The sequence below is a fragment of the Macrobrachium rosenbergii genome, chromosome 23, assembly GCF_040412425.1.
Source record: "Macrobrachium rosenbergii isolate ZJJX-2024 chromosome 23, ASM4041242v1, whole genome shotgun sequence".
NCBI classification, from domain to species: domain Eukaryota; kingdom Metazoa; phylum Arthropoda; class Malacostraca; order Decapoda; family Palaemonidae; genus Macrobrachium; species Macrobrachium rosenbergii.
In genome coordinates, this window is record NC_089763.1 from 28289510 (window position 1) to 28316580 (window position 27071).

Consider the following 27071-nt stretch of genomic DNA (forward strand, 5'->3'; position numbering starts at 1 on the left):
GGCGCAGGACCTCAAGGACCAAAGAAAAACGGCCAAGGACGCCAAGGACCCAAGAAGAACGGCCAAGGACCTCAAGGACCAAAGAAGGGCGGCCAAGGACGCCAAGGACCAAAGAAGGACGGCCAAGGACCTCAAGGACCAAAGAAGGACGGCCAAGGACGTCAAGGGCCAAAGAAAAACGGCCAAGGGAGGTGGACCAGAAGGACCAAGGACGTCAAGGACCAAAGAAAAACGGCCAAGTAGGTCAAGGACCAAAGAAGGACGGCCAAGGACGTCAAGGACCAAAGAAAAACGGCCAAGGAGGTCAAGGACCAAAGAAGGACGGCCAAGGACGTCAAGGACCAAAGAAAAACGGCCAAGGACGCCAAGGACCAAAGAAGAACGGCCAAGGACGCCAAGGACCAAAGAAAAACGGCCAAGGACGCCAAGGACCAAAGAAGAACGGCCAAGGACGCCAGGACCAAGAAGGAGAACAGCCAAGGACGCCAGGACCAAGAAAAACAGCCAAGGACTGCCAAGGACCAAGAAGAAGAAGGACCAAAGGACACGAAAAGAACTCCGAAGGCGGAAAGGGAGGCGGCCAAAAGGGCGCAGCCTCGAAGAAGTCGTCCAAGGGCAAAGATGACTCTGAAAAGCAGAAAGGTCAGAAGGAAAAGAAAAACAAAAACAACGGAATGGGCAACGGGAGGGACGGCAAGCCACAGGGGAAAGGACCAAAGGGAAAGGGAAGGAACGGAGGAAATGACAAAAAGGGCACGCCCAAGAGCCAGAAACCGGAAGGAAAGGGCCCAAAGGAGGAGAAGGTAAAGGATAACAAGAAGAAAAAGGGTAATGCTGATGGTCCAATCAGGAAGAAGCCGCTGGCGAAGAGTGGGACTAAACCACCAGGTATGCATTTCAATTTTTACTTTGTAGTTTCATGTTTTTTTTTCAGTTTTCGAAAGCAGTGAAAACTAACAAAGTAAATAAATCATTATTTTTTTTTTATCTTGCAATAATTGTATACGCCATAACTCTATTTCACGCCTTACAGACAAAAATAAATGAGCGTTGTGCTAAAATTAATGCCTTTGGGACTTTTTCAAAAAGAATAAAAAAGCAATCTAAATCATTCATATATTTTACAGTCAGTGGATTAATGGACTAGTCATGTAACAGTGAGACATAATACAGCGCAAAGTTGCATCTATGATGGTTTGAAACTGACACTTAAATCATTCAATTCTGTAGAAATTTAACGTTTTCATATAATCTGTTGAGCAGCACGACTGAAAGTATAAAACTTAATTGATAGTGATCTGGATATTTGCTCATGCGCTCCTTCATCGATGTCGAAGAGTTCAGACTGAATTTTATATATAGCGAGGTTGTTTTAAAATTAACGAAAGTTTATATTATTTGTATATTCTTAAGCCACTTTATATTAGAGATTAACAATCGCAGGCTCTCCGAGTAATTACTTCTTGGTGACATTAGCCATCCTTTCCGGTGAATTCACTGTATTATTATTATTATTATTATTATTATTATTATTATTATTATTATTATTATTATTATTGTACAGTAGATTAAACCTATTCGTATGGAACAAGCCCACAGGGACCATTGACTTGAAATTCAAGCTTCCAAAGAATATGGTGTCCATTAGGAAGAACGAGGAGGACGTTAAGGGAAATGCAGAAAGAGAGATACCACTTATTAAACAAACAAAAAAAATGAATGAATAGATAAATAGATAAAAATGTATCAAAATGCAAGAAGAATAGCATTAGGCATTTTCGCTTGAACTTCCAAAGTCCCAGTTACAAAACAATCTCTGGCAGGCTTGTCCACACCCCAACGGCGTGAGGAATAAAGGACCTTTTATATTAAATCTTTTTTTATTCCGAATCATATATTCTCTCAGCATTATTTTCTGTCCGTGTGCCGATCATGAGCACTCGTACAAAAATGCAAATCCCTGTTGAATTGTATCCATTTCCCCTATCTCTCTCTCTCTCTCTCTCTCTCTCTCTCTCTCTCTCTCTCTCTCTCTCTCTCATTTTTTCTGTCCGTGTACAATCATCAGCGCTTGTACAAACGCAAATCATTGTTGAATTGTATCCATTTCCCCTCTCTCTCTCTCTCTCTCTCTCTTCCAGCAATTTTCTGTCCGTGTGCCAATCATTAGCGCTTGTACAAACGCAAATCCCTGTTGAATTGTATCCATTTCCCTCTCTCTCTCTCTCTCTCTCTCTCTCTCTCTCTCTCTCTCTCTCTCTCTCTCTCTCTCTCTCTCTCTCTCTCTCTTCCGCAATTTTTCTGTCCGTAAAAGAATCATCAGCGCTTGTACAAAACGCAAATCACTGTTCAATTTGTATCCATTTCCCCTACCTCTCTCTCTCTCTCTCTCTCTCTCTCTCTCTCTCTCTCTCTCTCTCTCCTCTACAATTTTCTGTCCGTGTGCAATCAATCATCAGCGCTTGTCTCAAAACGCAATTCACCATGTTGAATCATCAGCGCTTGTATCCATCCATTTCTCTTCTCTCTCTCTCTCTCTCTCTCTCTCTCTCTCTCTCTCTCTCTCTCTCTCTTCCCGCAATTTTCTGTCCGTGTGCCAATCATCAGCGCTTGTACAAACGCAATTCACTGTTGGAATCTGTCTCTCTCTCTCTCTCTCTCTCTCCTCTCTCTCTCTCTCTCTCTCTCTCTCTCTCTCTCTCTCTCTCATCTCTCTCTCTTCCACTCTCTCTCTCTCTCTCTCTCTCTCTTCCCACAATTTTCTGTCCGTGTGCCAATCATCAGCGCTTGTACAAACGCAATTCACTGTTGAATTGTATCCATTTCCTCTCTCTCTCTCTCTCTCTCTCTCTCTCTCTCTCTCTCTCTCTCTCTCTCTCTCTCCCTCTCTTCCCAGCGTCCATGTGCAATCTTCAGCGCTTACAAACGCAAATCCCTGTTGAATTGTATCCATTTCCTCTCTCTCTCTCTCTCTCTCTCTCTCTCTCTCTCTCTCTCTCTCTCTCTCTCTCTCTCTTCCCGCAATTTTCCGTCCGTGTGTCAATCTTCAGCGCTTGCACAAACGCAAATCCCTATTGAATTGTATCCATCTCCCCTATCTCTCTCTCTCTCTCTCTTCCCGCAGGCCACAAAAGTAGCGACAAGAGGAAGCCGAAGAAGAAATGCAAGCCGAACAAGAAGTGCACCAAGTACAAGGGAAAGTGCCGCAAGGACAAGTGGATCGCCAAGGCGAGCAACAAGAAGAAGTGTCAGAACATCCTCCTGAAAGGTTGCAAGACCAAGGGGAAGAATCCCGCCTGCACCTGCTGCTTGAAGAACAGTAAGGAAGATTCTGTGTGTTGTCTCGTCACTGCGTCTGGTCTGTGACTGTGTGTGTCTGCGTGTGTGTGTGTAACGTGCAAGCTAGTACACTCTTGAAGTTAGGTACGAGCTTTCTACACACACACATACACACACACATATATGTGTATGCATATATATATATATATATATATATATATATATATATATATATATATATATATGTATATATATATATATATATATATATATATATATATATATATATATATATATGATTACAGTCAGTTTAGCGCGTGATTCGTTTATCACACACCACCCACAGGTGAAAAGGTGAAGGCTGATTGTAGGTACTAACCGGTTTCATCTTTTGTTTACAAGCCATTGAACGACCGTTAATGGCTTGGAAATAATACCGAAACAGTTCAAGACCTTCATCCAGTCTCTCATTTTTTTTTACTCTGGTGATATATATATATATATATATATATATATATATATATATATATATATATATATATATATATATATATATATATATATGTGTGTGTGTGTGTGTGTGTGTGTGTGTGTGTGTGTGTGTGTGTGTTTATATACATACATACATATATGCTCTGGAGTACCTCCTTCTGCCTTCATTAATGGTTGCTGTAGAAATATATTCTTAATGGCATCGGAATTCCAAGGTCCGTTGGAAATCTATGGTTTGACAATTTGTCTCTTGAGCCGACAGCAGTTCTTAAAATGACTAACGACAGAATCCGCATTTGATCAAACGAGCAGGTGTACAATATCTCTCCCAGTCTTGTTCAAAAGTACAGGTGATAGAACCTGCGTCAGTCAAAAGAACGAGCTCTACGAATACCTCCCAAGGATCTTAGAAGAATTCAAGTCCCATCGACAGCACGTTTCCTCCCTCAACAATGATCTGCCCTCGTGAATATCTGAATGTTCCTGACTGATTGGGAAGTCTTCCTAATAAATGTGTACACTCTGACACTGCTTCCACTATGTCAGATGCGTTACAGGAACGAGAAAATACGGGATCTAGAACGTGGAATTGGCTGTAACCTTGTGATTGCATCGAGGAACCAGATTTTCTTTATAAATCTGTCAATTTTGACATTCTGTCTACCATAAAACCTAGAAGCATTACAGAAGCAGCCATCCCTAAACCTACAAACCAAATTGGTTGTAGCCCCACGATTGTTTAAAGAACCCTTTTACCTCTTTAGATGTTCCGGTGTGCACGCCGCTTCTTTCCAGAGTAACAGAAATGATACAGGAGTGAGCTTTGACACGGCTATATTGGTTACAACCCTGTGGGTTCTCCTGAGAAACCTGCCCTTGTGTTGTAAATATTGGAGTGTTTACACTCTCACTTTCGAAAATTCCTTAAAACGGTACAGAATCAAGAATTGCAAAAATTAAACGCCAAATTGGTTGTAACCCTTTGACTGTACTGATGAATCATCTATCCCCTTGAAATTTTAATTCTTGATACTCTCTCTTTCCAGAATGCCAGAAAAGTTTCAGAAACAAGAAATGCAAAAAGTACGGAGGGAAATCAACCAAAAAGTAAGTACAGTTTCTCTCTCTCTCTCTCTCTCTCTCTCTCTCTCTCTCTCTCTCTCTCTCTCTCTCTCTCACGCACACTATTTTATTTATAAACATTCTTCCACAAGTTTCTGTTGTCTTTACTATTTTGTAAACATATTCGTACAAACTGCTGTTCACTTCATTAATTTGTATATAAACAACTCCTACCATTTTCTGTTCTCTTTACTGGTATATAAAATACTGCTGCAATCTCTTGTTTTCTTCTGTATTTTGTATAAAAACGTTCTTCCACATATTTCTGTTCTCTTTGTTATTTTATAAAATGCTCCCGCAAACTTCTTTTATCTTTGCTGTTTTATTAACGTCCTCCTGCAAACTTTTCTTCTCTTCTCTATTTTGTTGTTATCTTTACTATTTCATAAAAGTACCTCTGCAAACTTCTTCTGTCTTCTCTGATCCGTAAACATGCTCTCTCTGTTCTTCTGTTTTATTTTAAATAAACATGCTCTCAAAATGCTGCCCATTCAAACTTCTTCACTGTTTTAGACAGACTCTCTGTATTTTGTCTTCACTGTTACATAAACATGCTCAACAAACGTCTGCTCCGTTCTGAAACTTCTTGTCTTCACTGTTACATCTCTCTGTTCTGCTCTTTCTGTCTATTTTAAACATGCTCTCAGAAACGTGGCACCATTCACAAACTTCTTTGTCTTCACTGTTTCATTTCACAAACGTCTGCAATGCATCTTCACTGTTACATAAACATGCTCTCTCTGCAGTAAACTTCTTCTGTCTTTTCTGTTAAATAAACATGCTTAGAACAGACCATTTCAAAACTTCTTCTGTCTTCAATGTCTCTGAAAACCTGCAATGCTCACAAAACTGTTACATAAACTTCTCCGTTCTTCTTGTCTTCACTGTTACATAAACATGCTCTCACAAACGTCTGCAATGCTCACAAACTTCTTCTGTCTTTACTGTTAAATAAACATGCTCTCAGAAACGTCTGCACCATTCACAAACTTCTTCTGTCTTCACTGTTTCATAGACAGACTCTCACAAACGTCTGCAATGCTCACAAACTTCTTGTCTTCACTGTTCCATAAACATGCTCTCACAAACGTCTGCAGCGCTCACAAACTTCTTGTCTTCACTGTTACATAAACGTGCTCTCAGAAACGTCTGCACCGTTCACAAACTTCTTCTGTCTCCACTCTTACATAAACATGCCCTCACAAACTCCTGCACCGTTAACAAACTTCTTCTGTCTTCACTGTTACGTAAACTTGCTCTCACAAACGTCTGCAGTGCCCACAAACTTCTTCTCTCTTCACTGTTCCATAAACATGCTCTTACAAACGTTTGCATTGCTCACAAACTTCTCTCTTTACCCTTAAATAAACATGCTCTTAGAAACGTCTTCAATGCTCACAAACTTCTTCTGTCTTCACTGTTCCATAAACATACTCTCACAAACGTCTGTCTCTCATCTTCTGTCTTCCTCATAAATACTCTGAAGCATCTGCACTCTTCTCTCTTCACTGTTCCAAACCCTCTGTCTGCACCGTTCACAAACTTCTTCTCTCTTCACTGTTCCATAAGCATACCCTCACAACCGTCTGCACCGTTCACAAACTTCTTCTCTCTTCATTGTTCCATAAACATGCCCTCACAACTGTCTGCACCGTTCACAAAATTTTTATATCTCCAACTGCCCCTCTAAGCACCGTTCACATTGCTCTGAAACTTCTTCTGTCTTCACTGTCTCATAAACATGCTCTCACAAACTCTGCACACAAACGTCTCCACTGTCTCATAAACATGCTCTCCTAGCTCAAACTTCTTCTCTCTTCTCATTGTTCCATAAACTCTCCTGCACCGTTCTATGGCTCCACTGTTCTGCACAAACTCCAGCGCCGTTCACAAAATTTTTACTGCCTCATAAACTCTCTCACAAACTCCTGCATCGTTCTAAACTGCCTATGTCTCCATAAAACATGCTCACAAACTCCTGCCTCTTCTTCTGTCTCACTGTTCCATAAACATGCTCTCACAAACTCCTGCGCCGTTCTGAAGCTTCTTCTGTCTCCACTGTTCCATAAACATGCTCTCTGATCCAGCATAAAACTTCTTCTGTCTCCACTGCCTCATAAAGCACTCTCAAACTTCTGCATGTTCTGTCTCCACTGCCTCATAAACATGCTCTCACAAACTCCTGCACCGTTCACAAACTTCTTCTGTCTCCACTGCCTCATAAACATGCTCTCACAAACTCCTGCGCCGTTCACAAACTTCTTCTGTCTCCACTGTCTCATAAACATGCTCTCACAAACTCCTGCACCGTTCACAAACTTCTTCTGTCTCCACTGCCTCATAAACATGCTCTCACAAACTCCTGCACAAAACTGTCTCATAAACAGCGCCGTTTCCTGCAACTTCTTCTGTCTCCACTGCCTCATAAACATGCTCCCACAAACTCCTGCACCGTTCTCCTGTCTCCACTGTTCATAAACTTCTTTCTGTTCCTCCACTGCCTCATAAACATGCTCTCACAAACTCCTGCACCGTTCACAAACAGGAAGGACTGCAAAGGGATCAAGAAGAAGTCTTGGTCGGCTGGATCGAAGTGTATCTGCTGTCTCTCATGCCTCAACAAGCCGTCGTGTTCAGCTCTTGGGGGCACCTGCAAGAAGAAGTGCAAGAATGGAGTGTTTGCCGACGGCGAGTGCAAAGGGAAGAAGAAGTGCCAGTGCTGCAAACCTGGCAAAGGTAATTTCGTCTTGATGCTGATGCTAGTATGGGAATTATTTCTTCTGGTCCGATTTTTTTTTTTACACGCACTGTCTCCATTCCTGAAGTTTTTCGTAGGGTTTCTTTTCCGTTAGTTATAACCTCTCTCTCTCTCTCTCTCTCTCTCTCTCTCTCTCTCTCTCTCTCTCTCTCTCACACACACACACACACACACACACTCATTTTGTAGAGCAAATACAAATCAAAGATGCAATCAGACGGAAAAGTAAGATATACACAAACACCGAAAAAATGAGGACCTTATTTTTTGGGAGTCAGCTCTCTCCCATTCCTACTCTACGTTGCATAGTTGTTCATTCATCATTTTCTTGCATTTTTTCTATTTGTTAGTATAATGGCCTTTAAATACATTAGTGCTAGAATTGTACCTAAAGTGAAGATTAACTTTTTTTCATTTTTCTTATTCCAGTCCCGACTACCACCACTGTTCTTCGTAAGTATATTTCTTCAGATTCCAATGGTGCAAAAAATGGAATATCATTAACCGGTGCTATTATTCACTCTTTATCAATTATTCATCTTGAAAAACATGACATTACTCTCATCATTTTCTAACTGGAAGTGTTAAACCTTCGCTAAGCTTATATGATGCATCTCATGGACATTAAGTGACACCATAATTTATTTAATTTCTTTTTTTATTTTAACTTCTTCAACGAGCAAAAAAAAAAAAAGAGCCCAGCATAATTCATTTTGATCCTTTGTATTTGCTGAAAGATTTAGCCTTACAATCACTTATTTCTTTAAGCAAATGACGTATTTATTCTGCTACAAATATGTCATTGGCTGAGGGCATTGTCATAATAACAGTATCATAAGAGCTCAAAATAATTCTCTTTGCATCTTTTAGGATTTATTGGCAAACATGATGTGGTATTTATTTATATTTACGAAGTTACAGTTAATATTTTTCCTATAAAACTGAACATTTAATAGAATATTAATCCAGTTTCCCCCTCTCTCTTCCACAAATGCAACAGCTGAAACAAGTAAGTATAATTTTGTCTCTGTATTCCTGCCTGTGGTAATCTCATAAATAATCATTAATTCTAACCTATAATCATTTAACTTCTTGATAAGATTTATATTCATTTAACTTCTTGATAAGATTACTTGTTGCTTGGCAGGAGATTGTGATTAAAATTGCTCTATACATTTCTTCTGTTCCGAAACTTTTTATTTAAACGTTTGGAATCCTGTGTTTGACGTCAGGTAATCTTCAGTTAACTTCTTGATAAGATTACTTGTTGCATGGCAATGCTTAAAATTGCTCTATGCGTTTTTAAAAAAGATTGGGAACATTTTTTTGAACGTTTGGAAAGTTTTTTTTAAATGTTTGGAATCCCGTGTTTGACGTCAGGTAATCTTCAGTTAATCCCCTTGATAAGATTACCTGACGTCAAACGCAGGATTTCAACGTTTTTCAAGGTGTTAGGAAACTTTTTAATGAAACGTTTGACGAAACACGAAACTTTTTAACGTTTTTGAATGTCCTTTTTTTAACGTGTTTGACGTCATGCAATCTTCTGTTAATCCTCTTAATAAGATTACCTGACGTAAAACACAGGATTTCAAACGTTTTTCAAGACGTTTGGAAACTTGTTTTGAACGTCTGGAATCCTGCGTTTGACGTCAGGTAATCTTCAGTTAATCCTCTTGATAAGATTGCTTGACGTTAGACACAGGATTTCAAACGTTTTTCAAGAGGTTTGGAAACTTTTTTGAACGTTTGGAATCCTGTGTTTGACGTCAGGTAATCTTCAGTTAATCCTCTTGATAAGATTACCTGACGTCAAACACAGGATTTCAACGTTTGGGAACTTTATTTTAAAAAACTTTTGGAATCCCGTGTTTGACTTGAGTTAATCTTCTTGCTATCATTTTTTTTCAGCTGGGAACCCTGGTAAGTAAACGCTTGTCTTCGTAATGATACCAGCAAGCAGTAATTGGTTAGCCTGTACTCCTTTCACTTTTCAAAAATGTAACAATGTTTTTTAGTAAAATGGATCATCAGAATAAAAGATAGAGTTGAATAATGACATTTGTTCATGTTGCTGGAAATATACTCAGAAGTAACGTGCAAAATATACGAAGTACCTCTTTTTTTTAACTTCTTTTATAATATGTATGGTCTGGTTAGTAGCACCCTCGTCTCTCACCTGTTAAATTAACCACAAACTGTTTGTAGTTAATTGGTGAAGTAGTAACGTAGGTCACTGTAATATTTATAAATAACAGGCAATACCATACTGTATTATTATTATTATTATTATTATTATTATTATTATTATTATTATTATTATTATTAGTAATGACGTAACACCTTCATTATTATTATTATTATTATTATTATTATTATTATTATTATTATTATTATTATTATTATTATTATTATTATACAGCGCTATTTTTTAATATAATCATTATTGTTACTATTATTAAGAACCTCACAGGACAGTTTTTAGGTATCAAAACATATCATCATTATTATATTTCTTTTTTCATTAAGCATAGTGTCTAAGAACGTGCCCAGTTTAAACTTAGTATACGAATATTTCTTATTTTTTACATAGTCACAATATGTCTAACATGATGCCCCAGTTCAGTGGAGTTATAATAAATTGTCCCTTCTAAATTTCACATGTGTTATTCAAAAATACTCAGTAATCATTCACTCCCTTTCTAGTCGAACTAAAAATTGTCGAGGACTTTTTTGTAAAGAAATTGCAACAATAACTATTTAAAGAAACTCTGCCTAATGACAATATCTTTATACTCCCATAATTCATTTTATGTTTAGCTGTTTTATGTAGTTTTAACCTGGTTGCATCTTCGTAAAGAAAAGATTGAAGAAATTTTCAACACTTCATTCACCATAGTTTGAAGAAAGAAGCTCCAGGTATATTATTTCATAGAGCAAACTTCTGCGCGGTATCAGGAGGTACTTTGAGGAGCCTGGAGCATCAGTGGTTATCTTTTTATGAAAAATAGCCTATGCAGTAACATCAAAGAGCAAAGCAAAATGTTGTTAATGGAGAAAAAAGGCAAAGATTATTTTTGAACTTGCAAGAAGATTTTTCATAATCTTATTTTTAAGAAATATGAAAAAAATTCTGTAATATGGAAGACAGTAAAATATAATATTATCCCTCAGAGAATTCAAGTCAGGTAACTTTTCTTTAAATTACCTGGATAAATGAATTATGAGGTAAATGGAAAACTTGTAGATCTGTAAATTATCAATCTGCAAAATTCAAAGGAAATATTACAAAAAGATTAAGTGTCATTAAATTGTGGGTTTCGTAGTGGATGCAATGAATTATATATAAAAATGATCTTTGTATTGTACTTTCTTCACATCTTACAAGGTATCTGATTTATGTTCTCTAACAATTTCAGTTACAATGCAAACACCAGCACCAACAGGACCAGGAGGATCGACAGTAACACCAGCACCAACAGGACCAGGAGGATCGCCAGTAACACCAGCACCAACTGGTCCCGGAGGATCGCCAGTAACACCAGCACCGACAGGACCAGGAGGATCGCCAGTAACACCAGCACCGACAGGACCAGGAGGATCGCCAGTAACACCAGCACCAACTGGTCCCGGAGGATCGCCAGTAACACCAGCACCAACAGGACCAGGAGGTGTGCCAGTAACACCAGCACCAACAGGACCAGGAGGTGTGCCAGTAACACCAGCACCAACAGGACCGGGAGGTGTGCCAGTAACACCAGCACCAACAGGACCGGGGAGTGCCAGTAACACCAGCACCAACTGGTCCCGGAGGATCGCCAGTAACACCAGCACCAACAGGACCAGGAGGTGTGCCAGTAACACCAGCACCAACAGGACCAGGAGGTGTGCCAGTAACACCAGCACCAACAGGACCAGGAGGAGTGCCAGTAACACCAGCACCAACTGGTCCTGGAGGATCGCCAGTAACACCAGCACCAACTGGTCCTGGAGGATCGCCAGTAACACCAGCACCAACAGGACCAGGCGGTGTGCCAGTAACACCAGCACCAACAGGACCAGGAGGTGTGCCAGTAACACCAGCACCAACAGGACCAGGAGGATCGCCAGTAACACCAGCACCAACTGGACCTGGAGGTTCACCAGTGACACCAGCACCAACAGGACCAGGAGGAGTGCCAGTAACACCAGCACCAACAGGACCAGGAGGATCTCCTGTAACACCAGCGCCAACAGGACCAGGAGGATCGCCAATAACCCCAGCACCAACTGGTCCCGGAGGATCACCAGTAACACCGGCGCCAACTGGACCCGGAGGATCACCAGTAACACCAGCACCAACTGGACCCGGAGGATCACCAGTAACACCAGCACCAACTGGACCTGGAGGATCTCCTGTAACACCAGCACCAACTACACCTGGAGGATCTCCGTTAACGTCAGCACCAACTGGACCTGGTGGGTCTCCGGTACCACCGACATCAACTGTACCAGGTGGGTCTCAGGGAGTATCAGTGCCCAGCACTGCAGGAAGTGGATCAACTGGCACAAGTGGGCCAACGAATTCAGCTGCTCTAACAACTAGACTAACAGGCAGTACTAATATTACAACTACTAGTAGTAAATCGACCTCTCCACTCAGTAACAATGCAGTTAGTGCAAAAGATAACAGTGGTAATATATCTTCAGGCAGTTCACTGCCAAGTAGCGCTGGCAGTGAATCCACCATTATTTCATTTTTATCAACAATTAAAGCTGGATCATCCATAAGTTCGCCTGGAGAGACAGATAGTTCACTCTCTTCTCTTTCAGGAGGAGGAAATGGTACAGTGAGCACTTCAAGAATCTCATCTAGTTTAAGTACACCAGCAGTGAGTTCATCCACAACTGTTGGTGGATCATCTGAATCTGGCAGTACTAGTAAGATCACTACAACCAGTGGATCATCTGGACCTACTACTACTGGTGGATTTACTACGGTAGGTAGTGGATCTTCTGGATCTGTCAGTACTGGTGGATTTTCTACTGTTAGTGGATCATCTGAATCTTCCACTAAAGGAGGATCTTCTATATCTTCTAGCTCTAGTGAATCTACCACAGTTGGTGGATCATCCGGATCTACTGCTACTGGGGAATCTTCCACTATTAGTGGGTCATCTGGATCTACATCTGGTACTAGATCATCAACTAGTGTTGGTGGATCAACCAGTGTTAGTGGGACATCAGCTAGTGCAGGTGGATTAACCAGTGTTAGTGGATCAACCAGTGCTAGTGGGACATCAGCTAGTGCAGGTGGATTAACCAGTGCGAGTGGAACACCAGCTACTTCAAGTGGTTCAACAATAGCTGGTGGCTCTTCACCTACTACTGCTGAATCATCTTCAAGTACTGTTGGATCAACAAGCACTGGTGGATCAGGAACAAGTTCTAGTGGATCAACATTAGCCAGTGGATCTTCACCTACTACTGGTGGATCAACCAGCACTGGTGGATCATCAACAGGTTCAAGTGGATCATTAACTAGTACTGGTGGATCATCAACAAGTTCTAGCGGATCATTAACTAGTACTGGTGGACTAACCAGTGCAAGTGGCACATCAGCTAGCTCTAGTGGATCCACATCAGCCATTGGATCATCATCTAGTTCTGGTGAAGCAACCACTACTAGTGGCTCATCTGCTGGCTCACCATCTACCCTAGCTGGAACATCGAGTTCAGTTGCCTCACCTACTGCAGGTAGAAGTTCCATTACCTCTGAAAGTTTGAAACCTACTGCTGATACAGGATCTAGCAATACAGCACATAGCTCATCTACATCTCCAAATGAATCTGATAATTTTACAAGTGGACCAATGAGCAGTTCAGGTACATCAACAAATGCTCTTCAGTCTACCAGTGCCATGGAAAGCAAACAATCTGTTACAAATGCATTATATTCTAGTGTTAGTGGATCTTCCTTTTTAACAGATAAACCATCTTCTACCACATTTGACAGTGAGTTATCATCAATAACTGGTGTTTCACCTAAATTTTCAGCTGGGCTTCCTGCATCTGGAAGTGACACATCTATAATAAGTGAGATATCTTTAGCAACAACTAAGTCATCTTCAGCTGCAAATAGGTTATCATCTACTACAAGCGAATTATTCTCCTTAACAAATAGAGAGTCCTCTATTACAACTGCATTATCCCCTTTGACTGGTAGTGAAGCAGCCTCTGAAACCGGTGGACTGTCTCCTACCACAATTGGATCATCTCCATTAATAACTGGATTGCCTTCAGCATTAGATGAATCATCTTCATTGACAAGTAGGCAGCCCTCTATCACTGGTGACTCAAATTCTGTAACACACAATATACCAACTATTTTTACTGGATCTTCTTCCTTAGTGAATGGGGTACCAACTATATCAAGTGGTTCACCTTTACTGCGTGAAATATCTACTACATCTGGTGGATCATCTTCCTTGATAAACAGGTCAACTCCTGAAGCAAATGGATCACCTCCTCCAGAGAATTTATTGGCTTCCTCCTCAGCAGAAACTCCAACCAGACCATTCCCCTTAACAAGTGGAATAACACATACCTCAGGAGCACCATCATTAACAAGTGTAGTATCCCCTGCTGCAAGTGGATCATCGTTTGCAGCAAGTGGATCATCGCCAGCTTCAATTGGATCAGCCTTCTCAACCAGTGGGATAACAGCTACATCAGGAGGTTCATCTTTAACAAGCTTAGCACCTCAAAGTACAATTGGATCATCTTCTGTTGCCAGTGGGTTATCACTTACCCCAAGTGGATCCACCTTCTTAACCAGTGGGATATCTACTACACCGGGAGGATTATCTTTAACAAGCTTGGCAACTCATACAAGTAGGTTATCACTTACCCCAAGTGCATCCACCTCCTCAACCAATGGGATATCAACTACATCAGGAGGATCTTCTTTAACAAGCTTGGCAACTCAAAGTACAAGTGGATCATCTTCTGCTGCCAGTGGGTTATCACACACCAAAAGTGGATCCACCTCCTTAACCAGTGGGATATTAACTACATCAGGAGGATCATCGTTAACAAGCTTGGAAACTCAAAGTACAAGTAGGTTGTCACTTACCCCAGATGGAGCTACCTCCTTAACCAGTGGGATATCAGCTATATCAGGGGGTTCATCTTTAACAAGCTTGGCACCTCAAAGTACAATTGGATCATCTTCTGCTAGTGGATTACCATTTACCCCAAGTGGAGCAACCTCCTTAACCAGTGGGATATCAGCTACACCAGGAGAATCTTCTTTAACAAGTTTGTCAACTCAAAGTACAAGTGGGTTATCACTTACCCCAGGTGGAGCCTCCTCCTTAACCAGTGGGATATCAGCTACATCAGGAGGATCATCTTTAACAAGCTTGGCACCTCAAAGTACAATTGGATCATCTTCTGCTAGTGGGTTATCATTTACCTCAAGTGGATCCACCTCCTCAACCAGTGGGATATCAACTACATCAGGAGGATCTTCTTTAACAAGCTTGGCAACTCAAAGTACAAGGGGATCATCTTCAGCTGCTAGTGGGTTATCACTTACCACAAGTGGCTCCACCTCCTTAACCAGTGGGATATCAGCTGCATCAGGAGGATCATCTTTAACAAGCTTGGAAACTCAAAGTATAATTGGATCATCTTCTGCTAGTGGATTACCACTTACCTCAAGTGGAGCCGCCTCCTTAACCAGTGGGATATCAACTACATCAGCAGGGTCATCTTCAACAAGCTTGGCAACTCAAAGTACAAGTGGGTTATCACTTACCCCAAGTGGAGCCACCTCCTTAACCAGTGGGATATCAGCTGCATCAGGAGGATCATCTTTAACAAGCTTGGAAACTCAAAGTACAAATGGATCATCTTCTGCTAGTGGATTACCATTTACCCCAAGTGGATCCACCTCCTTAACCAGTGGGATATCAACTACATCAGTAGGGTCATCTTCAATAAGCTTGGCAACTCAAAGTACAAGTGGGTTATCACTTACCCCAAGTGGAGCCACCTCCTTAACCAGTGGGATATCAGCTACATCAGGAGGATCATCTTTAACAAGCTTGGCACCTCAAAGTACAGTTGGATCATCTTCTGCTAGTGGATTACCATTTACCCCAAGTGGAGCCACCTCCTTAACCAGTGGAATATCAACTACACCAGGAGGATCATCTTTAATAAGTTTGTCAACTCAAAGTACAAGTGGGTTATCACTTACCCCAAGTAGATCCACCTCCTTAACCAGTGGGATAACAACTACATCAGGAGGATCTTCTTTAACAAGCTTAGCAACTCAGAGTACAAGTGAATCATCTTCAACTGCAAGTGGGTTATCACTTGCCACAAGTGGCTCCACCTCCTTAACCAGTGGGATATCAGCTGCATCAGGAGGATCATCTTTAACAAGCTTGGAAACTCAAAGTACGTTTGGATCGTCTTCTGCTAGTGGATTACCACTTACCCCGAGTGGATCCACCTCCTTAACCAGTGGGATATCAACTACATCAGTAGTGTCATCTTTAACAAGCTTGGCAACTCAAAGCACAAGTGGATCATCTGCTGCTAGTGGGTTATCACTTTCCCCAAGTGGATCCACCTCCTTAACCAGTGGGATATCAACTACATCAGGAGGATCATCTTTAACAAGCTTGGCAACTCAGGTACAGTGGATGTCTGCTGCTGAGTGTTTATCCTTTCCCAAAGTGGAGCCACCTCCTTAACCAGTGGGATATCAACTACTTCAGAAGGATCATCTTTAACAAGCGTGGCAACTCGAAGCACAAGTGGATCACCTCCTGCTAGTAGCTTATCACTCACCCCAAGTGGATCAACCTCCTTAACCAGTGGGATATCAACTGCATCAGGAGGATCATCTTTAACAAGCTTGGCAACTCAGAGTACAAGTGAATCATCTTCTGCTGCTAGTGGGTTATCACTTACTCCAAGTGGGTCAACCCCATTAACCAGCGGGATTTCAACTACATCAGGAGGATCATCTTTAACAGGCTTGGCAGCTCAGAGTACAAGTGGATCGTTATCTGCTGCTGCTAGTGTGTTATCACCTACCCCAAGTGGGTCAACCCCCTTAACCAGTGGGATATCAGGTAATTCAGCAGGGTCATCTTTAACAAGCATGTCATCCCATAGTTCAAGTGGGTCATCTCCTGTTGGAAGTGAGTTATCCCTCACTTCAAGTGGTTCAGCCTCCATAACAAGTGAACCAACAAATTCACCTACTTCAGTTGGACCAACCCCTTCAACTGGTGGGATACTAGCTACATCAGGAGAATCCTCTTTAACAAGCCTAGCATCCCATAGTTCAAGTGGCTCATCTTCTGCTGCCAGTGGGTTGTTCCCTTCTTCAGCAGCATTAACAAGTGGGCTACCAACTTCCTCAAGTGGATCATCTTTGTTAAGTACCATATCCTCTCTTACAAGTGGATTATCTACTGCTGCAAGCAGGTTATCCCCCATGTCAATGAATCATCCCCCTTAACAAGTAGAATAACATCTGCATCAGAAGGATCATCATTAACAAGTCTAGCTTCCCAACCTACAAGTGGATCATCTTTTCCTACAAGTGGGTCATCACCTACTTCAAGTTTATCAGCCCCCTTAAGCAGTGGGATATCAACTGCACATGGGGTATCATCTTCTGTGAATGGGTTATCCCCTACTTCAAGTGGATCACATTCTGTTACTAGCTGGATACCTACTACGTCTAGTGAATTAGCTTCATCTAGTGGGTCGTCTACTAGTTTGAGTGCATCCTCTTCAGAAACAAATGGGTTGACTCTTACTTCAAGCATATCATCAAGTTCAACAAATGTGTTTTCTAGTACTGCAGTTGGATCATCTGTAACAAGTGAGATATCTTCTACTTCAAGTAGATCATCCTCCTTAACAAGTGGGCTAACCACTTTTTCAGGTGGAACATCTTTAACAAGTAGGTCCTCTGCCAGTACCGCTGAATTGATATCTTTTGCAAGTAGATTATCATCTGTTTCAAGTAGAGCATCAGTTTCAATAATTGGGTTATCATCAACCACATTGAAATCATCTTCCCTAACAAGTGACATGATTCCTAATACGGGCACATCTTTGGTTCATATCAATGGATTTTCTTCTGTTAGCAGAGGTTCATTACTTTTAACAAGGAGGTTTTTGTCTGCTACATGTGAATTATCCTCTTTAGCAAGTGAGTTGACCCCTACTTGAACGAAATTTCTAACAAGCTGGTGTTTACACCAAGTTCTTAATCACTTCTCATCAATTTTATTACCTGTTTAGCATCTTCAGCAAGTGGGTTAGCCTCTTTTAAACTAGAACTACTTCTTTATAATTAGGGCATCATCTTCGAGTGACATGTTTTTTTTTTTTCAGAAGATACTTCATTCCATACTGCAAGTAATTTATCTTTATTATGAAGTTACATGTGGGGTAACCTGTACCGAAAGTGAACATTGATTAATAATTGTGCTTTCCTTTACTGCATATAGTACATATTCTCCTGTATGTTAGTTCTTCGCTGCCAAGTGGTTTTTCCTCTGCTTCTCCTACAAGATCATTCTCTTTCAAAAGGGTGTTGTTAGCGACGTGTAGTGCAGCTTACTCTTGGACATGACAAAATTGCCTTCTTCTCTTGTTAGATCATTTTCAGCTATCATGGTTCATCTGCTTCTACAAGTAAGTTTTAAGTGGAATAAGCAAATCACTTCTACAGAAGGGAATGATCTACTTCAGTTAGACCATTCCCTTCTAGATCAGCAATGGAAACATAATTTTTCTCCCAACTCTGGCATCTAAAATTACTGGAATATTGTTCCATAGAGGCCTAATCAGTAGTAGTGTTGAGAGAGTCATGCAACCAAACATATTGCTCTGACTTTTTGGCAAAGTTGGATCTGACCTGCTATTCATAGTAACACTGTTCACGTGATGCCGTTTTCAACATGCTACTCCAAGCAAGCACTAGCAGATGCAATTGCAGAATATGTCCAACGCTTACTCCATATCCCGATCTCAGTTTTCCCCCAATTACACGAGGCAATTCAGTGACTGAAAATAAGTTTGTTTAATATTAATCATTACCTCTTCCTGCTAGTTGACTGGAAGGTGAAGCCCTCGATTTTTTTTAATGCTGAATCTTTCCCTTGAGTGAGCCGCTAACTTTGTTAACTGGATTTACACTGCAGTTGACCTGTTATATTCATTTGTGAACAACTCTGCTACTAAGACTGGCTTTTGCCAAAAGCAGGTAAAATACAGCTTACTCTTAGGTTATTTAAATATCAGATTTCTTTGGAATCATATTATATGAAATGGGCAAAAAATGCCAGCTACTCGATAGAATGTTTAGTGGATTAGTGTACGGGAAAATCTTGATTTCTGTTTAAATGACATGACTATTTATGAATTCCATTCACATTGCAGATTTCGATGACTAGTTAGAACATGCATTATTTGATTGAAAACAGAATTATACTTTTCTTATGAATTAGGCTGCTTATTCATTGTTTGTTCACCTGTTAAATAAGTTTCCATTGTTCAAGTTAATTGTTCATTGTTTGTTATCACAATCCCTTCCCAACGGTACAGTAATCACCTCTTCAGGATATTGTATGAAATTGTTTGTCAAGAGTTTTGTTTTGATGCTCTGTCTTTGTGAATCATTGAGTGATGTGAATAATTTTGAAGTATTTTAAACAATATGCATAACAGAAATGCAGTAGTTATGACAAAACAAACTTATGTTTATTTTGGTCATCATTTTCTCTCGTTTGTCATATTTTGTAGACATATGCCCAGAATAACATGATTATTGTTGCAAAAAAATTAAAATTAATGCCATCATAAGTACCCTCTTTTATATGTATAGAAAACAAGTGTGTACATATAAAAAAAGCAATACCTACTTTAACAATTTTTGAATATCATTTTCATCTTTTCATGTATAGAATTCCTAGTTGTATTGATAATTCCTTTCTCAGAGCAAAGATTCCAAAGGTAAATCTCCCATATATTCAGGAAACTGTGATTAATAGTCCAGATCTCTTCCACCTGATGACATGCAATAAGATGGTTGTATGCAATAAGATAGTTGTACACTGATCCATACTATTTTGACACTGATTATTTTAATTTATTCCTAGCTGTGACTCATAAATTCACCATAATCCATAGGATAGCATAAAGTGGGTTAATCACTTGTTATTTTTAATCTTACTGAAGACTCTGCACTCATTAAAGATTCAACATAACTGCTAAATGTCCCACTATCTTTTACATACTTTGAACTTGCTGAAGATGCTAACTCTGCCGGAGATGCTTCTTGGGATACAAATTCTAGTTTCTAGAGATGCTGCTTCTAATAATGATTCACCTTGAGCCAAAGTTACTCATTCTCCTAAGGACATTTCCTCGGCTAGAGAGGTCACATTTTATAAATTATTACAGTTTCTGGAGATGCTACTACTTGTAAAGATGATCTTTTTGCAAGGGATACTTTCTTTGGTCAAGATGCAGCAGCTGTCAGATGTGTATCTAAAGAGATTCCACAGTTGCTAGAGGATGTACTTTACGTTAAAAATGCTCCATCTGATGGAGAAGCTTATTGTGATAAGAACACTGCCTTGGTTGCAGATGTTACACTACGCAGAGCTAATACATTGGCTAAAGATGCTCCGGCGCCTAAAAGATAACCCTTCTGTCAAAGACACTTCTAATGATTCCACAGCTGCTAAAAATCCAACTAATGCTAATGCTGCCCCACCTGCTATTAAAGATTGACTAAAAGTGCTACATTTCTTGTACAGGTAGATGTTGCATCGCCTTCAATTCTACATCGACTCTTGGAACCCACTCTGCTAAAAATGCTTCTTTTGTTAAAGATGCTATATCACGCCAACATTGCTAAAAAATGCTGCGTCTGCTAACAAGTCTGCAGATTAGAAACTCTGTGCCTCCTAAAGTTGCTCCTTCAGTTAACGGTGTCCTCATTTCATACTTTCTAGCAGTGACACTTTCTCCAAAGATGCTTCTTTTGTTAAAGATGCCCCTTTGTTGGAGATGCTTTATCTATTGAAGGTGTTGTTGATGCTAATTAAGCCCCCCCTCTGCTAAAGCTGCTAAAGATTCTACATCTGCTAATGATGCTACACTGACTGGAGATGTTGCATATGGTTAAGATGCCCCATAGATATGTATTGACAAAGAACATGATTTTTGCGCTATAGCTAATGTTGCTACTGATAAAATGCCATGAATGCTTTCTTTACTCCAGTTATGATTAAAGCCAAGAAGCTGCATTGTTGATGTATCTGTGAGCTCAATTGTGAAGCTTTGCTTTTCGAAGACGCGTCTACATGACATTTTCCTGCCAGTTGCCTGAACTCATTGGCTTAAAGGCGGGTCATGTCATACCTTCATTCAGCTGATCTTTTTCTTCTGAGCCAATGCAAAAACAAGCTTTGCGTCACTGTGATTTCTGCCATTTTTTAATCTATTCCATTTTTTAGCCAAGCAAATAAATAAGATCCAGGTATTTATTGCTTTTCTGCTATGTTGCTAATGAGAGAAATGGTATGTAGTATGTAACGTTTGATGCCTTCAATCAGAAGATCTGTTTTTTCTAAGTGAAGTTTTGTGCCTTCCAGTGTCTTCCCGGCTTTTCTCTTTTTTCATCGCTTTTTTTTTAACAATCCACAGCAGCTAAACTAACAAAGAAGATCCAAAAATGATTTCCATTTTGCTCTGCTGCTAATGAAAGAAATGTTGCTTAACTCACTCATGCAAATTAGCTTTTTTAGTGCTCGCTCGTTCAGCACTGCCACCAATGTTCTTCCAGCAGATCCGTAATAAGCTTTATGTGTCGTAGCTCTTCTTCACTTTCTTTTCTAAGCAAGTGATCTTCTAGCAAATACATTCTCTTTAAATCTGAAAACTTCAATTGCTTATGGGTGATCCAGACTTGTGCTTGTTGGTGAGACTAGAATATGTGAACTTCTTCAGCATTGTACTATTCTAGTGCTCTGTCGTACTTTGGCGACAGACGACAAATCTTGGCGCTCTGTCAACCTGTTATGAAAAATGAATTAATCTTCTGCATCTATTTCAGACTAATGAAAAACATTTTCCACATAACAACTTGTGCTTTTAATGTGCTAAGCTTTGAACACGTTCCCTCAGTGAACAGATTTAGACTTGAGAGTAATGCTTTTGCAATCCATGATGCAGAAAACCTGCCAAATTACAAGTAGCTTTTTGCACCACAGCAGAGTCATCTTTACAGATAAGGTTGTAACCTGAGGTTGAGTATAAATGAAATATTTTTTTTCTTTTGTAGCTGTCAGTTTTCCACTTTACTTCAATGATTCCTCTGTCTAATTTAGAGCAGCTGATTGAACCCAGTGCGTTGTGATCCAGCTACCCTTGGTGTTTCCTTTTCTGCTGTACATATCTACATCACAGTACTTCTGAGACTTTCTTGCCGGGGCTGTCTAGTATCAGGTAAAGACGCATGACAGTTAATAATGGTTTGGCCATTCTTTCCGAATCTTAAATGACTCTGCGGAGCACACAATGGCCAAAGTGTTTACGACACAATAAAAATTCTTTAAAAATTTTGTATTCTTCAGGGGTCACGTGACTAAAAAATTTGAATTTAATCAAAGAAGATAAGAGACTAAATGGCCATTCTAATACCACATAATACTGGTTTCCCAGCCTTCACTGGTTCACCTTGTTCAAACTTCAGTACCTAACCCAGAGGACCAACCACGAAATGACTGAGAGGTGCATTTTTTCTACCTGACCTGGGTGATGAATCCTCTATTGGTAATGCAAGCAGAATAATAATATACTTGAATATTGATCAGAATACAATCTCTCTCTCTCTCTCTCTCTCTCTCTCTCTCTCTCTCTCTCTCTCTCTCTCTCTCTCTCTCTCTCTCTGCTAAATCACCAGATAATTTTTTTCCAGTGGACATTCGAACCGACAGAATTTCTCTCTCTCTCTCTCTCTCTCTCTCTCTCTCTCTCTCTCTCTCTCTCTCTCTGCTAAATCACCAGATAATTTTTTTTTTTCAGTGGACATTCAACAATTAGAAATCTCTCTCTCTCTCTCTCTCTCTCTCTCTCTCTCTCTCTCTCTCTCTCTCTCTCTCTCTCTGCTAAATCACCCAGATAATTTTTTTCAGTGGACATTCAGACAAACAGAAATTTCTCTCTCTCTCTCTCTCTCTCTCTCTCTCTCTCTCTCTCTCTCTCTCTCTCTCTCTCTCTCTCTCTCTCTCTCTCTGCTAAATCACCAGATAATTTTTTCAGTGGACATTCAGACAGAGCAAATTTCTCTCTCTCTCTCTCTCTCTCTCTCTCTCTCTCTCTCTCTCTCTCTCTCTCTCTCTCTCAGCTTTAAATCACCAGATAATTTTTCAATGGGTATTCGAACAAACAGAAACTTCTCTCTCTCTCTCTCTCTCTCTCTCTCTCTCTCTCTCTCTCTCTCTCTCTCTCTCTCTCTCTCTCTCTCTGCTAAATCACCAGATAAGTTTTCAATGGGTATTCAGACCAACAGAAATTTCTCTCTCTCTCTCTCTCTCTCTCTCTCTCTCTCTCTCTCTCTCTCTCTCTCTCTCTCTCTCTCTCTCTCATTCGAACCGACAGAAATGACGCGTTAATATCCATTGTGTAAGGTGCTGAAATTCTCAGAACTTCAGACAGCATGACATATAAGATATATATCCTTTGCAAAGACTTCGCCAAAGCAAGCATTCCCAGGTAAGTCGAATATGTTCACGTTTTGCATTATGATTAAGATAAATAGTGCCGTCAGTGCACCTCAAAGGGTGCACTGTAGGCATTACTGACGGTTCCTTGCAGCATCCCCTTCCTTAAGCCCCTAGGTGCTCTAGCCCTTTTCATTCCTTTTACCGCACCTCCATTCATATTACCTTCCTTCCATCTTGCTAACAATTATTTTATGATTGTAATAGTTATTTTTCTGTCAGGTAGAAAGTAGTTATTGGAATGGAATGGAATATAGAGTTTAGGCCAAAAGCCAAGCGTTGGGGCCTTTGGCCTAAACTCTGCATTCCGCTCCATCCCAATAACTACATTCTACTTGACAGGAAAAAACAATTATTACAACTAACATTTTCCAAATAACTTTGTTTCTTTTTCATTGAGTTGTAAATACGAGATGGAGACGCGGTACTCTGACTATTTCCACTTTGAAAATAAAGAAATAATCGGCCTCGAATAATCGTTCAGTTTTATGATTCAATACTCATCAAAGCAATTTGACTTTAACATGGAAAAACTTCGCCAGTCATAGTAACGTAGACGTAAAATGTAAGTTACTGAAAAAAAGTAATAACGAAGATAATTCATTCACAGAAATCCGATTTTGCTTTGCTGAAAAAAAAAAACTACTTTAATTCGGTATATGTTGGTCCACAGGCAATTCTCACGTCTTTACAAGAATATGTTGAGTTCATTCATCAAGCCTTTTCATCTCTTAATCGTCAGCTTAAGTGTACACGCATGTACGCTGTTTTTATATATTATCCTATGTTCAGTCTTTCAAATGTCTCAGGAGTGATTACAGTCTTATGGTTGAATGTCCTCTTAAAAATTTTTGAAGTTTGAGATCAAGTTTGTAACTTGTGCCGTGGCCTAAAACAGCTCAGCGTTATTTCTGTGCTGTGATATTTGGAGATGACGTCATTTCGAGCATGTAATGAATAGTAGCAACTGATTTACTTTCAGCTATTACTTTACAAACTTTAAAGAACTAGTAAAGAAAGTAAAGTCGTTTCCACATTTTTTTACCCATTTCAAAGTGACTGTAGTTGTCAAAACGGTTTTTAAAGAATTTTTCGGACACAGGATAATATCTAAAAACATCGTAACTGCGTTTATACTTCAGCTGACGATTAAGAGATGAAAAGCCTTGATGAATTAGCTCAATTAATTCTTGTAAAGAAGCGAGAGAATTAACTGTGGATCAACGTATATACGAATTAAACTAGTTTTTTTTTCTAGCCGAGAAAAATCGGATTTCTGCGTATAAATTATCTAACACAAAAATGATGCACTAAAAGTGCTTCCTTGTCATTTGCTATTTTCTGCAGTGTGGCATAATTTCCTCAAATTAATGTACCATTTTGTCTAACAGTCCTACCTATTAATTTATTGTCTGTTTAAATGCTCTTCAGAATTTAAATTTGCTAATGAGTCGTCGTTTCCATTTTATACTTTGTTCCAGTTAATTTACTGAATGCAAGCAAGACTCTAACTGATGTTATATTCAAGTCATCAACTGTTCAGTACTATGGACAAAGAAGACAAAGATTCTTACAATCTTCCAGTTTCGTTTACATACACATTATATATATATATATATATATATATATATATATATATATATATATATATATATATATATATATATATATATATATATATATACACATTCTTAAAAATCACAAATATGCATGTGATTTATCTTTCCAGCTAAAACCACACAGGATCTCTTTATAAAAGAGTTGATTTGCACTTTGTACATCTTGTGTGGAGATGGCTTTATATATATATATATATAACAATTGACGAGAGACTCCTTACACTTTCTTGTCTATTGCTACCATCAAAGTCTCCTATGTTCTCGCACGAAGAAGTTAGTGGTTGCTTTTTTTTTTGCTTTGCTTTCCCTAAGGACAATATAATCACTTTTATTTCAGACCTTTATTGCAGCGTGATGTATCAGTAGTCTTATTTTTAGAGTTAGTTCCTATGTAAGGTTTTTTTTTTTTCACCCAGACCATCTACGTATGTCTTAACTGCTCTCTGAATTCAGATGCACGAGATAATGTTGGTTCGTAATATTGGTTTCTTTTTCCTTTAAAGTAAATTTTTACCCATTTTTCTAAGCTTTGGCCATGATTAAGACACGATGTTTAGTTTCAGTGTGCTTCTTAAGAATGTAATGCAAAATAGAATTACCTTAACAACAAATGGTCTGGAAGAATTATATCATTACTGTAGCATCACTACACCTCTAGGGAATTGGAAGGAATATAATCTTTGCCACATCTCATATCTAATAATGATTTTTTTTCATATTTTCTCATAACGATGCGTACAGGTCCAACGACAACAGCAGGTCCGACAACGCCAGCAGGTCCGACAACAACAGCTGGTCCAACGACAACAACAGCAGGTCCGACAACAACAGCAGGTCCGACAACAACAGCTGGTCCAACGACAACAACAACAGCTGGTCCGACGACAACAGCTGGTCCGACGACAACAACAACAGCTGGTCCTACAACAACAGCTGGTCCGACGACAACAACAACAGCCGGTCCAACAACGACGACAACAGCTGCTCCAACAACAACAACAACAGCTGCCCCAACAACAACAACAACAGCTGCTCCAACAACATCAACAACAGCAGCTTCTACCACTACCAGGTCGCTATCCCAGACTGCAAAAGATGAGCTCAGCAAACTGTCCTCGTCCCTGTCTGGGGCTGCATCAGACGGGACGACCTCCAGGAGGAGACGGAGACGCGCCCTTGGGAACAGAATGCGCCACAGGAGGGATGGGGTCACTACAGTGAGTGTCACCATTGTCAGTGAAATATGGGCCAGCATAAGGAAATGGACTACTGACTTCAACAGGCTTCAGTGGTCAGACATTACCACTATCAAATCGACAAAGTCCAGCGTCGATGCAATCAGGATGGAAATCAAATCGGGCAGGACCATAAGTACTAAGTCCATATCGATCATAAAAGTAACAACGTCGGCTGTTTCGGTTCTACTGGGAAATGTGGTCAAAAATATTACGAAAGCCGCAAGGCAAGAAAAATTAGCCACCACTGAAGCGCTTGCCACCAAAGTGGTAGACTCTGTGGGTAAGATATCTACCCAGATGTCATCACTGCAGTCCTTGCTGTCAGCGTCCGGTGCAAGCTCTACCTCCACCGTGACAGGTGATGTGTCGGTATTTGCTGTGATTTCCAGTAGGATGCAGTCCATAACAAAATTAGGTCTTGGCGCAGTCACCTCAGATACCTCAACAGATCTAGAATCTAACCTGGAAACTCTTAGCAGCATAGTTACCGAAGTGAAGGATCAGCAAAAGACATTAAGCACTGAACTGCAAACGAGTGTGAGGACTGCGGTTATCGCAATTGCAAGTGCTCAAAAGAAAGTTGTAAAAGAAAAGAAGAAGATTGGAGATAAAATCCAATCAGAGGGTTTTGTTGTCAGACTTCAGGAACTTTCCTTTGCTATTGCAATCATCAAAGAAGGCTTAGAAACGATAGTCAAGGCTAAACAGAAGGGTGCTTCATCATCATCATCATCATCATCAACTTCAACTG

The 27071-nt window shown here is 40.0% G+C and overlaps 3 protein-coding genes across 3 annotated transcripts in view; all 3 read left to right on the plus strand.

Annotated features, from left to right (window-relative positions):
- The window catches only part of LOC136851186 (uncharacterized), a 12140-nt gene extending 11963 nt beyond the window's left edge, over nt 1–177 (plus strand). The window contains exon 2 of the mRNA XM_067125141.1: nt 1–177. This exon is cut by the window's left edge and continues 410 nt beyond it. The gene's annotated coding sequence lies outside the window, so the exon portion shown is untranslated.
- Nucleotides 178–546: 369 nt separating this feature from the next.
- LOC136851054 (uncharacterized) lies at nt 547–26189 on the plus strand. The gene is made up of 8 exons (XM_067125024.1): nt 547–888; nt 3125–3319; nt 4818–4878; nt 7439–7740; nt 8081–8104; nt 9563–9574; nt 11071–12145; nt 25824–26189. Exons 1-8 carry the CDS (start codon nt 675–677, stop codon nt 26179–26181), a joined length of 2241 nt encoding a protein of 746 aa, XP_066981125.1. The 5' UTR covers nt 547–674; the 3' UTR covers nt 26182–26189.
- Nucleotides 12299–16398, plus strand: LOC136850944 (serine-rich adhesin for platelets-like). Its single transcript, XM_067124925.1, has 2 exons — nt 12299–12303; nt 12345–16398. The coding sequence occupies exons 1-2, from the start codon at nt 12299–12301 to the stop codon at nt 16396–16398; spliced, it is 4059 nt and encodes a 1352-aa protein (XP_066981026.1).
- Nucleotides 26190–27071: the final 882 nt, after the last annotated feature.

Excerpts from the sequence above, each read along its gene's own strand:
- LOC136851054 (XM_067125024.1), top strand. The coding sequence starts at position 675 with ATGGGCAACGGGAGGGACGGCAAGCCACAGGGGAAAGGACCAAAGGGA. Across the intron at positions 889-3,124 it reads GAGTGGGACTAAACCACCAG|GCCACAAAAGTAGCGACAAG; the intron begins GTATGCATTTCA and ends CTCTTCCCGCAG. Across the intron at positions 3,320-4,817 it reads CACCTGCTGCTTGAAGAACA|AATGCCAGAAAAGTTTCAGA; the intron begins GTAAGGAAGATT and ends CTCTCTTTCCAG.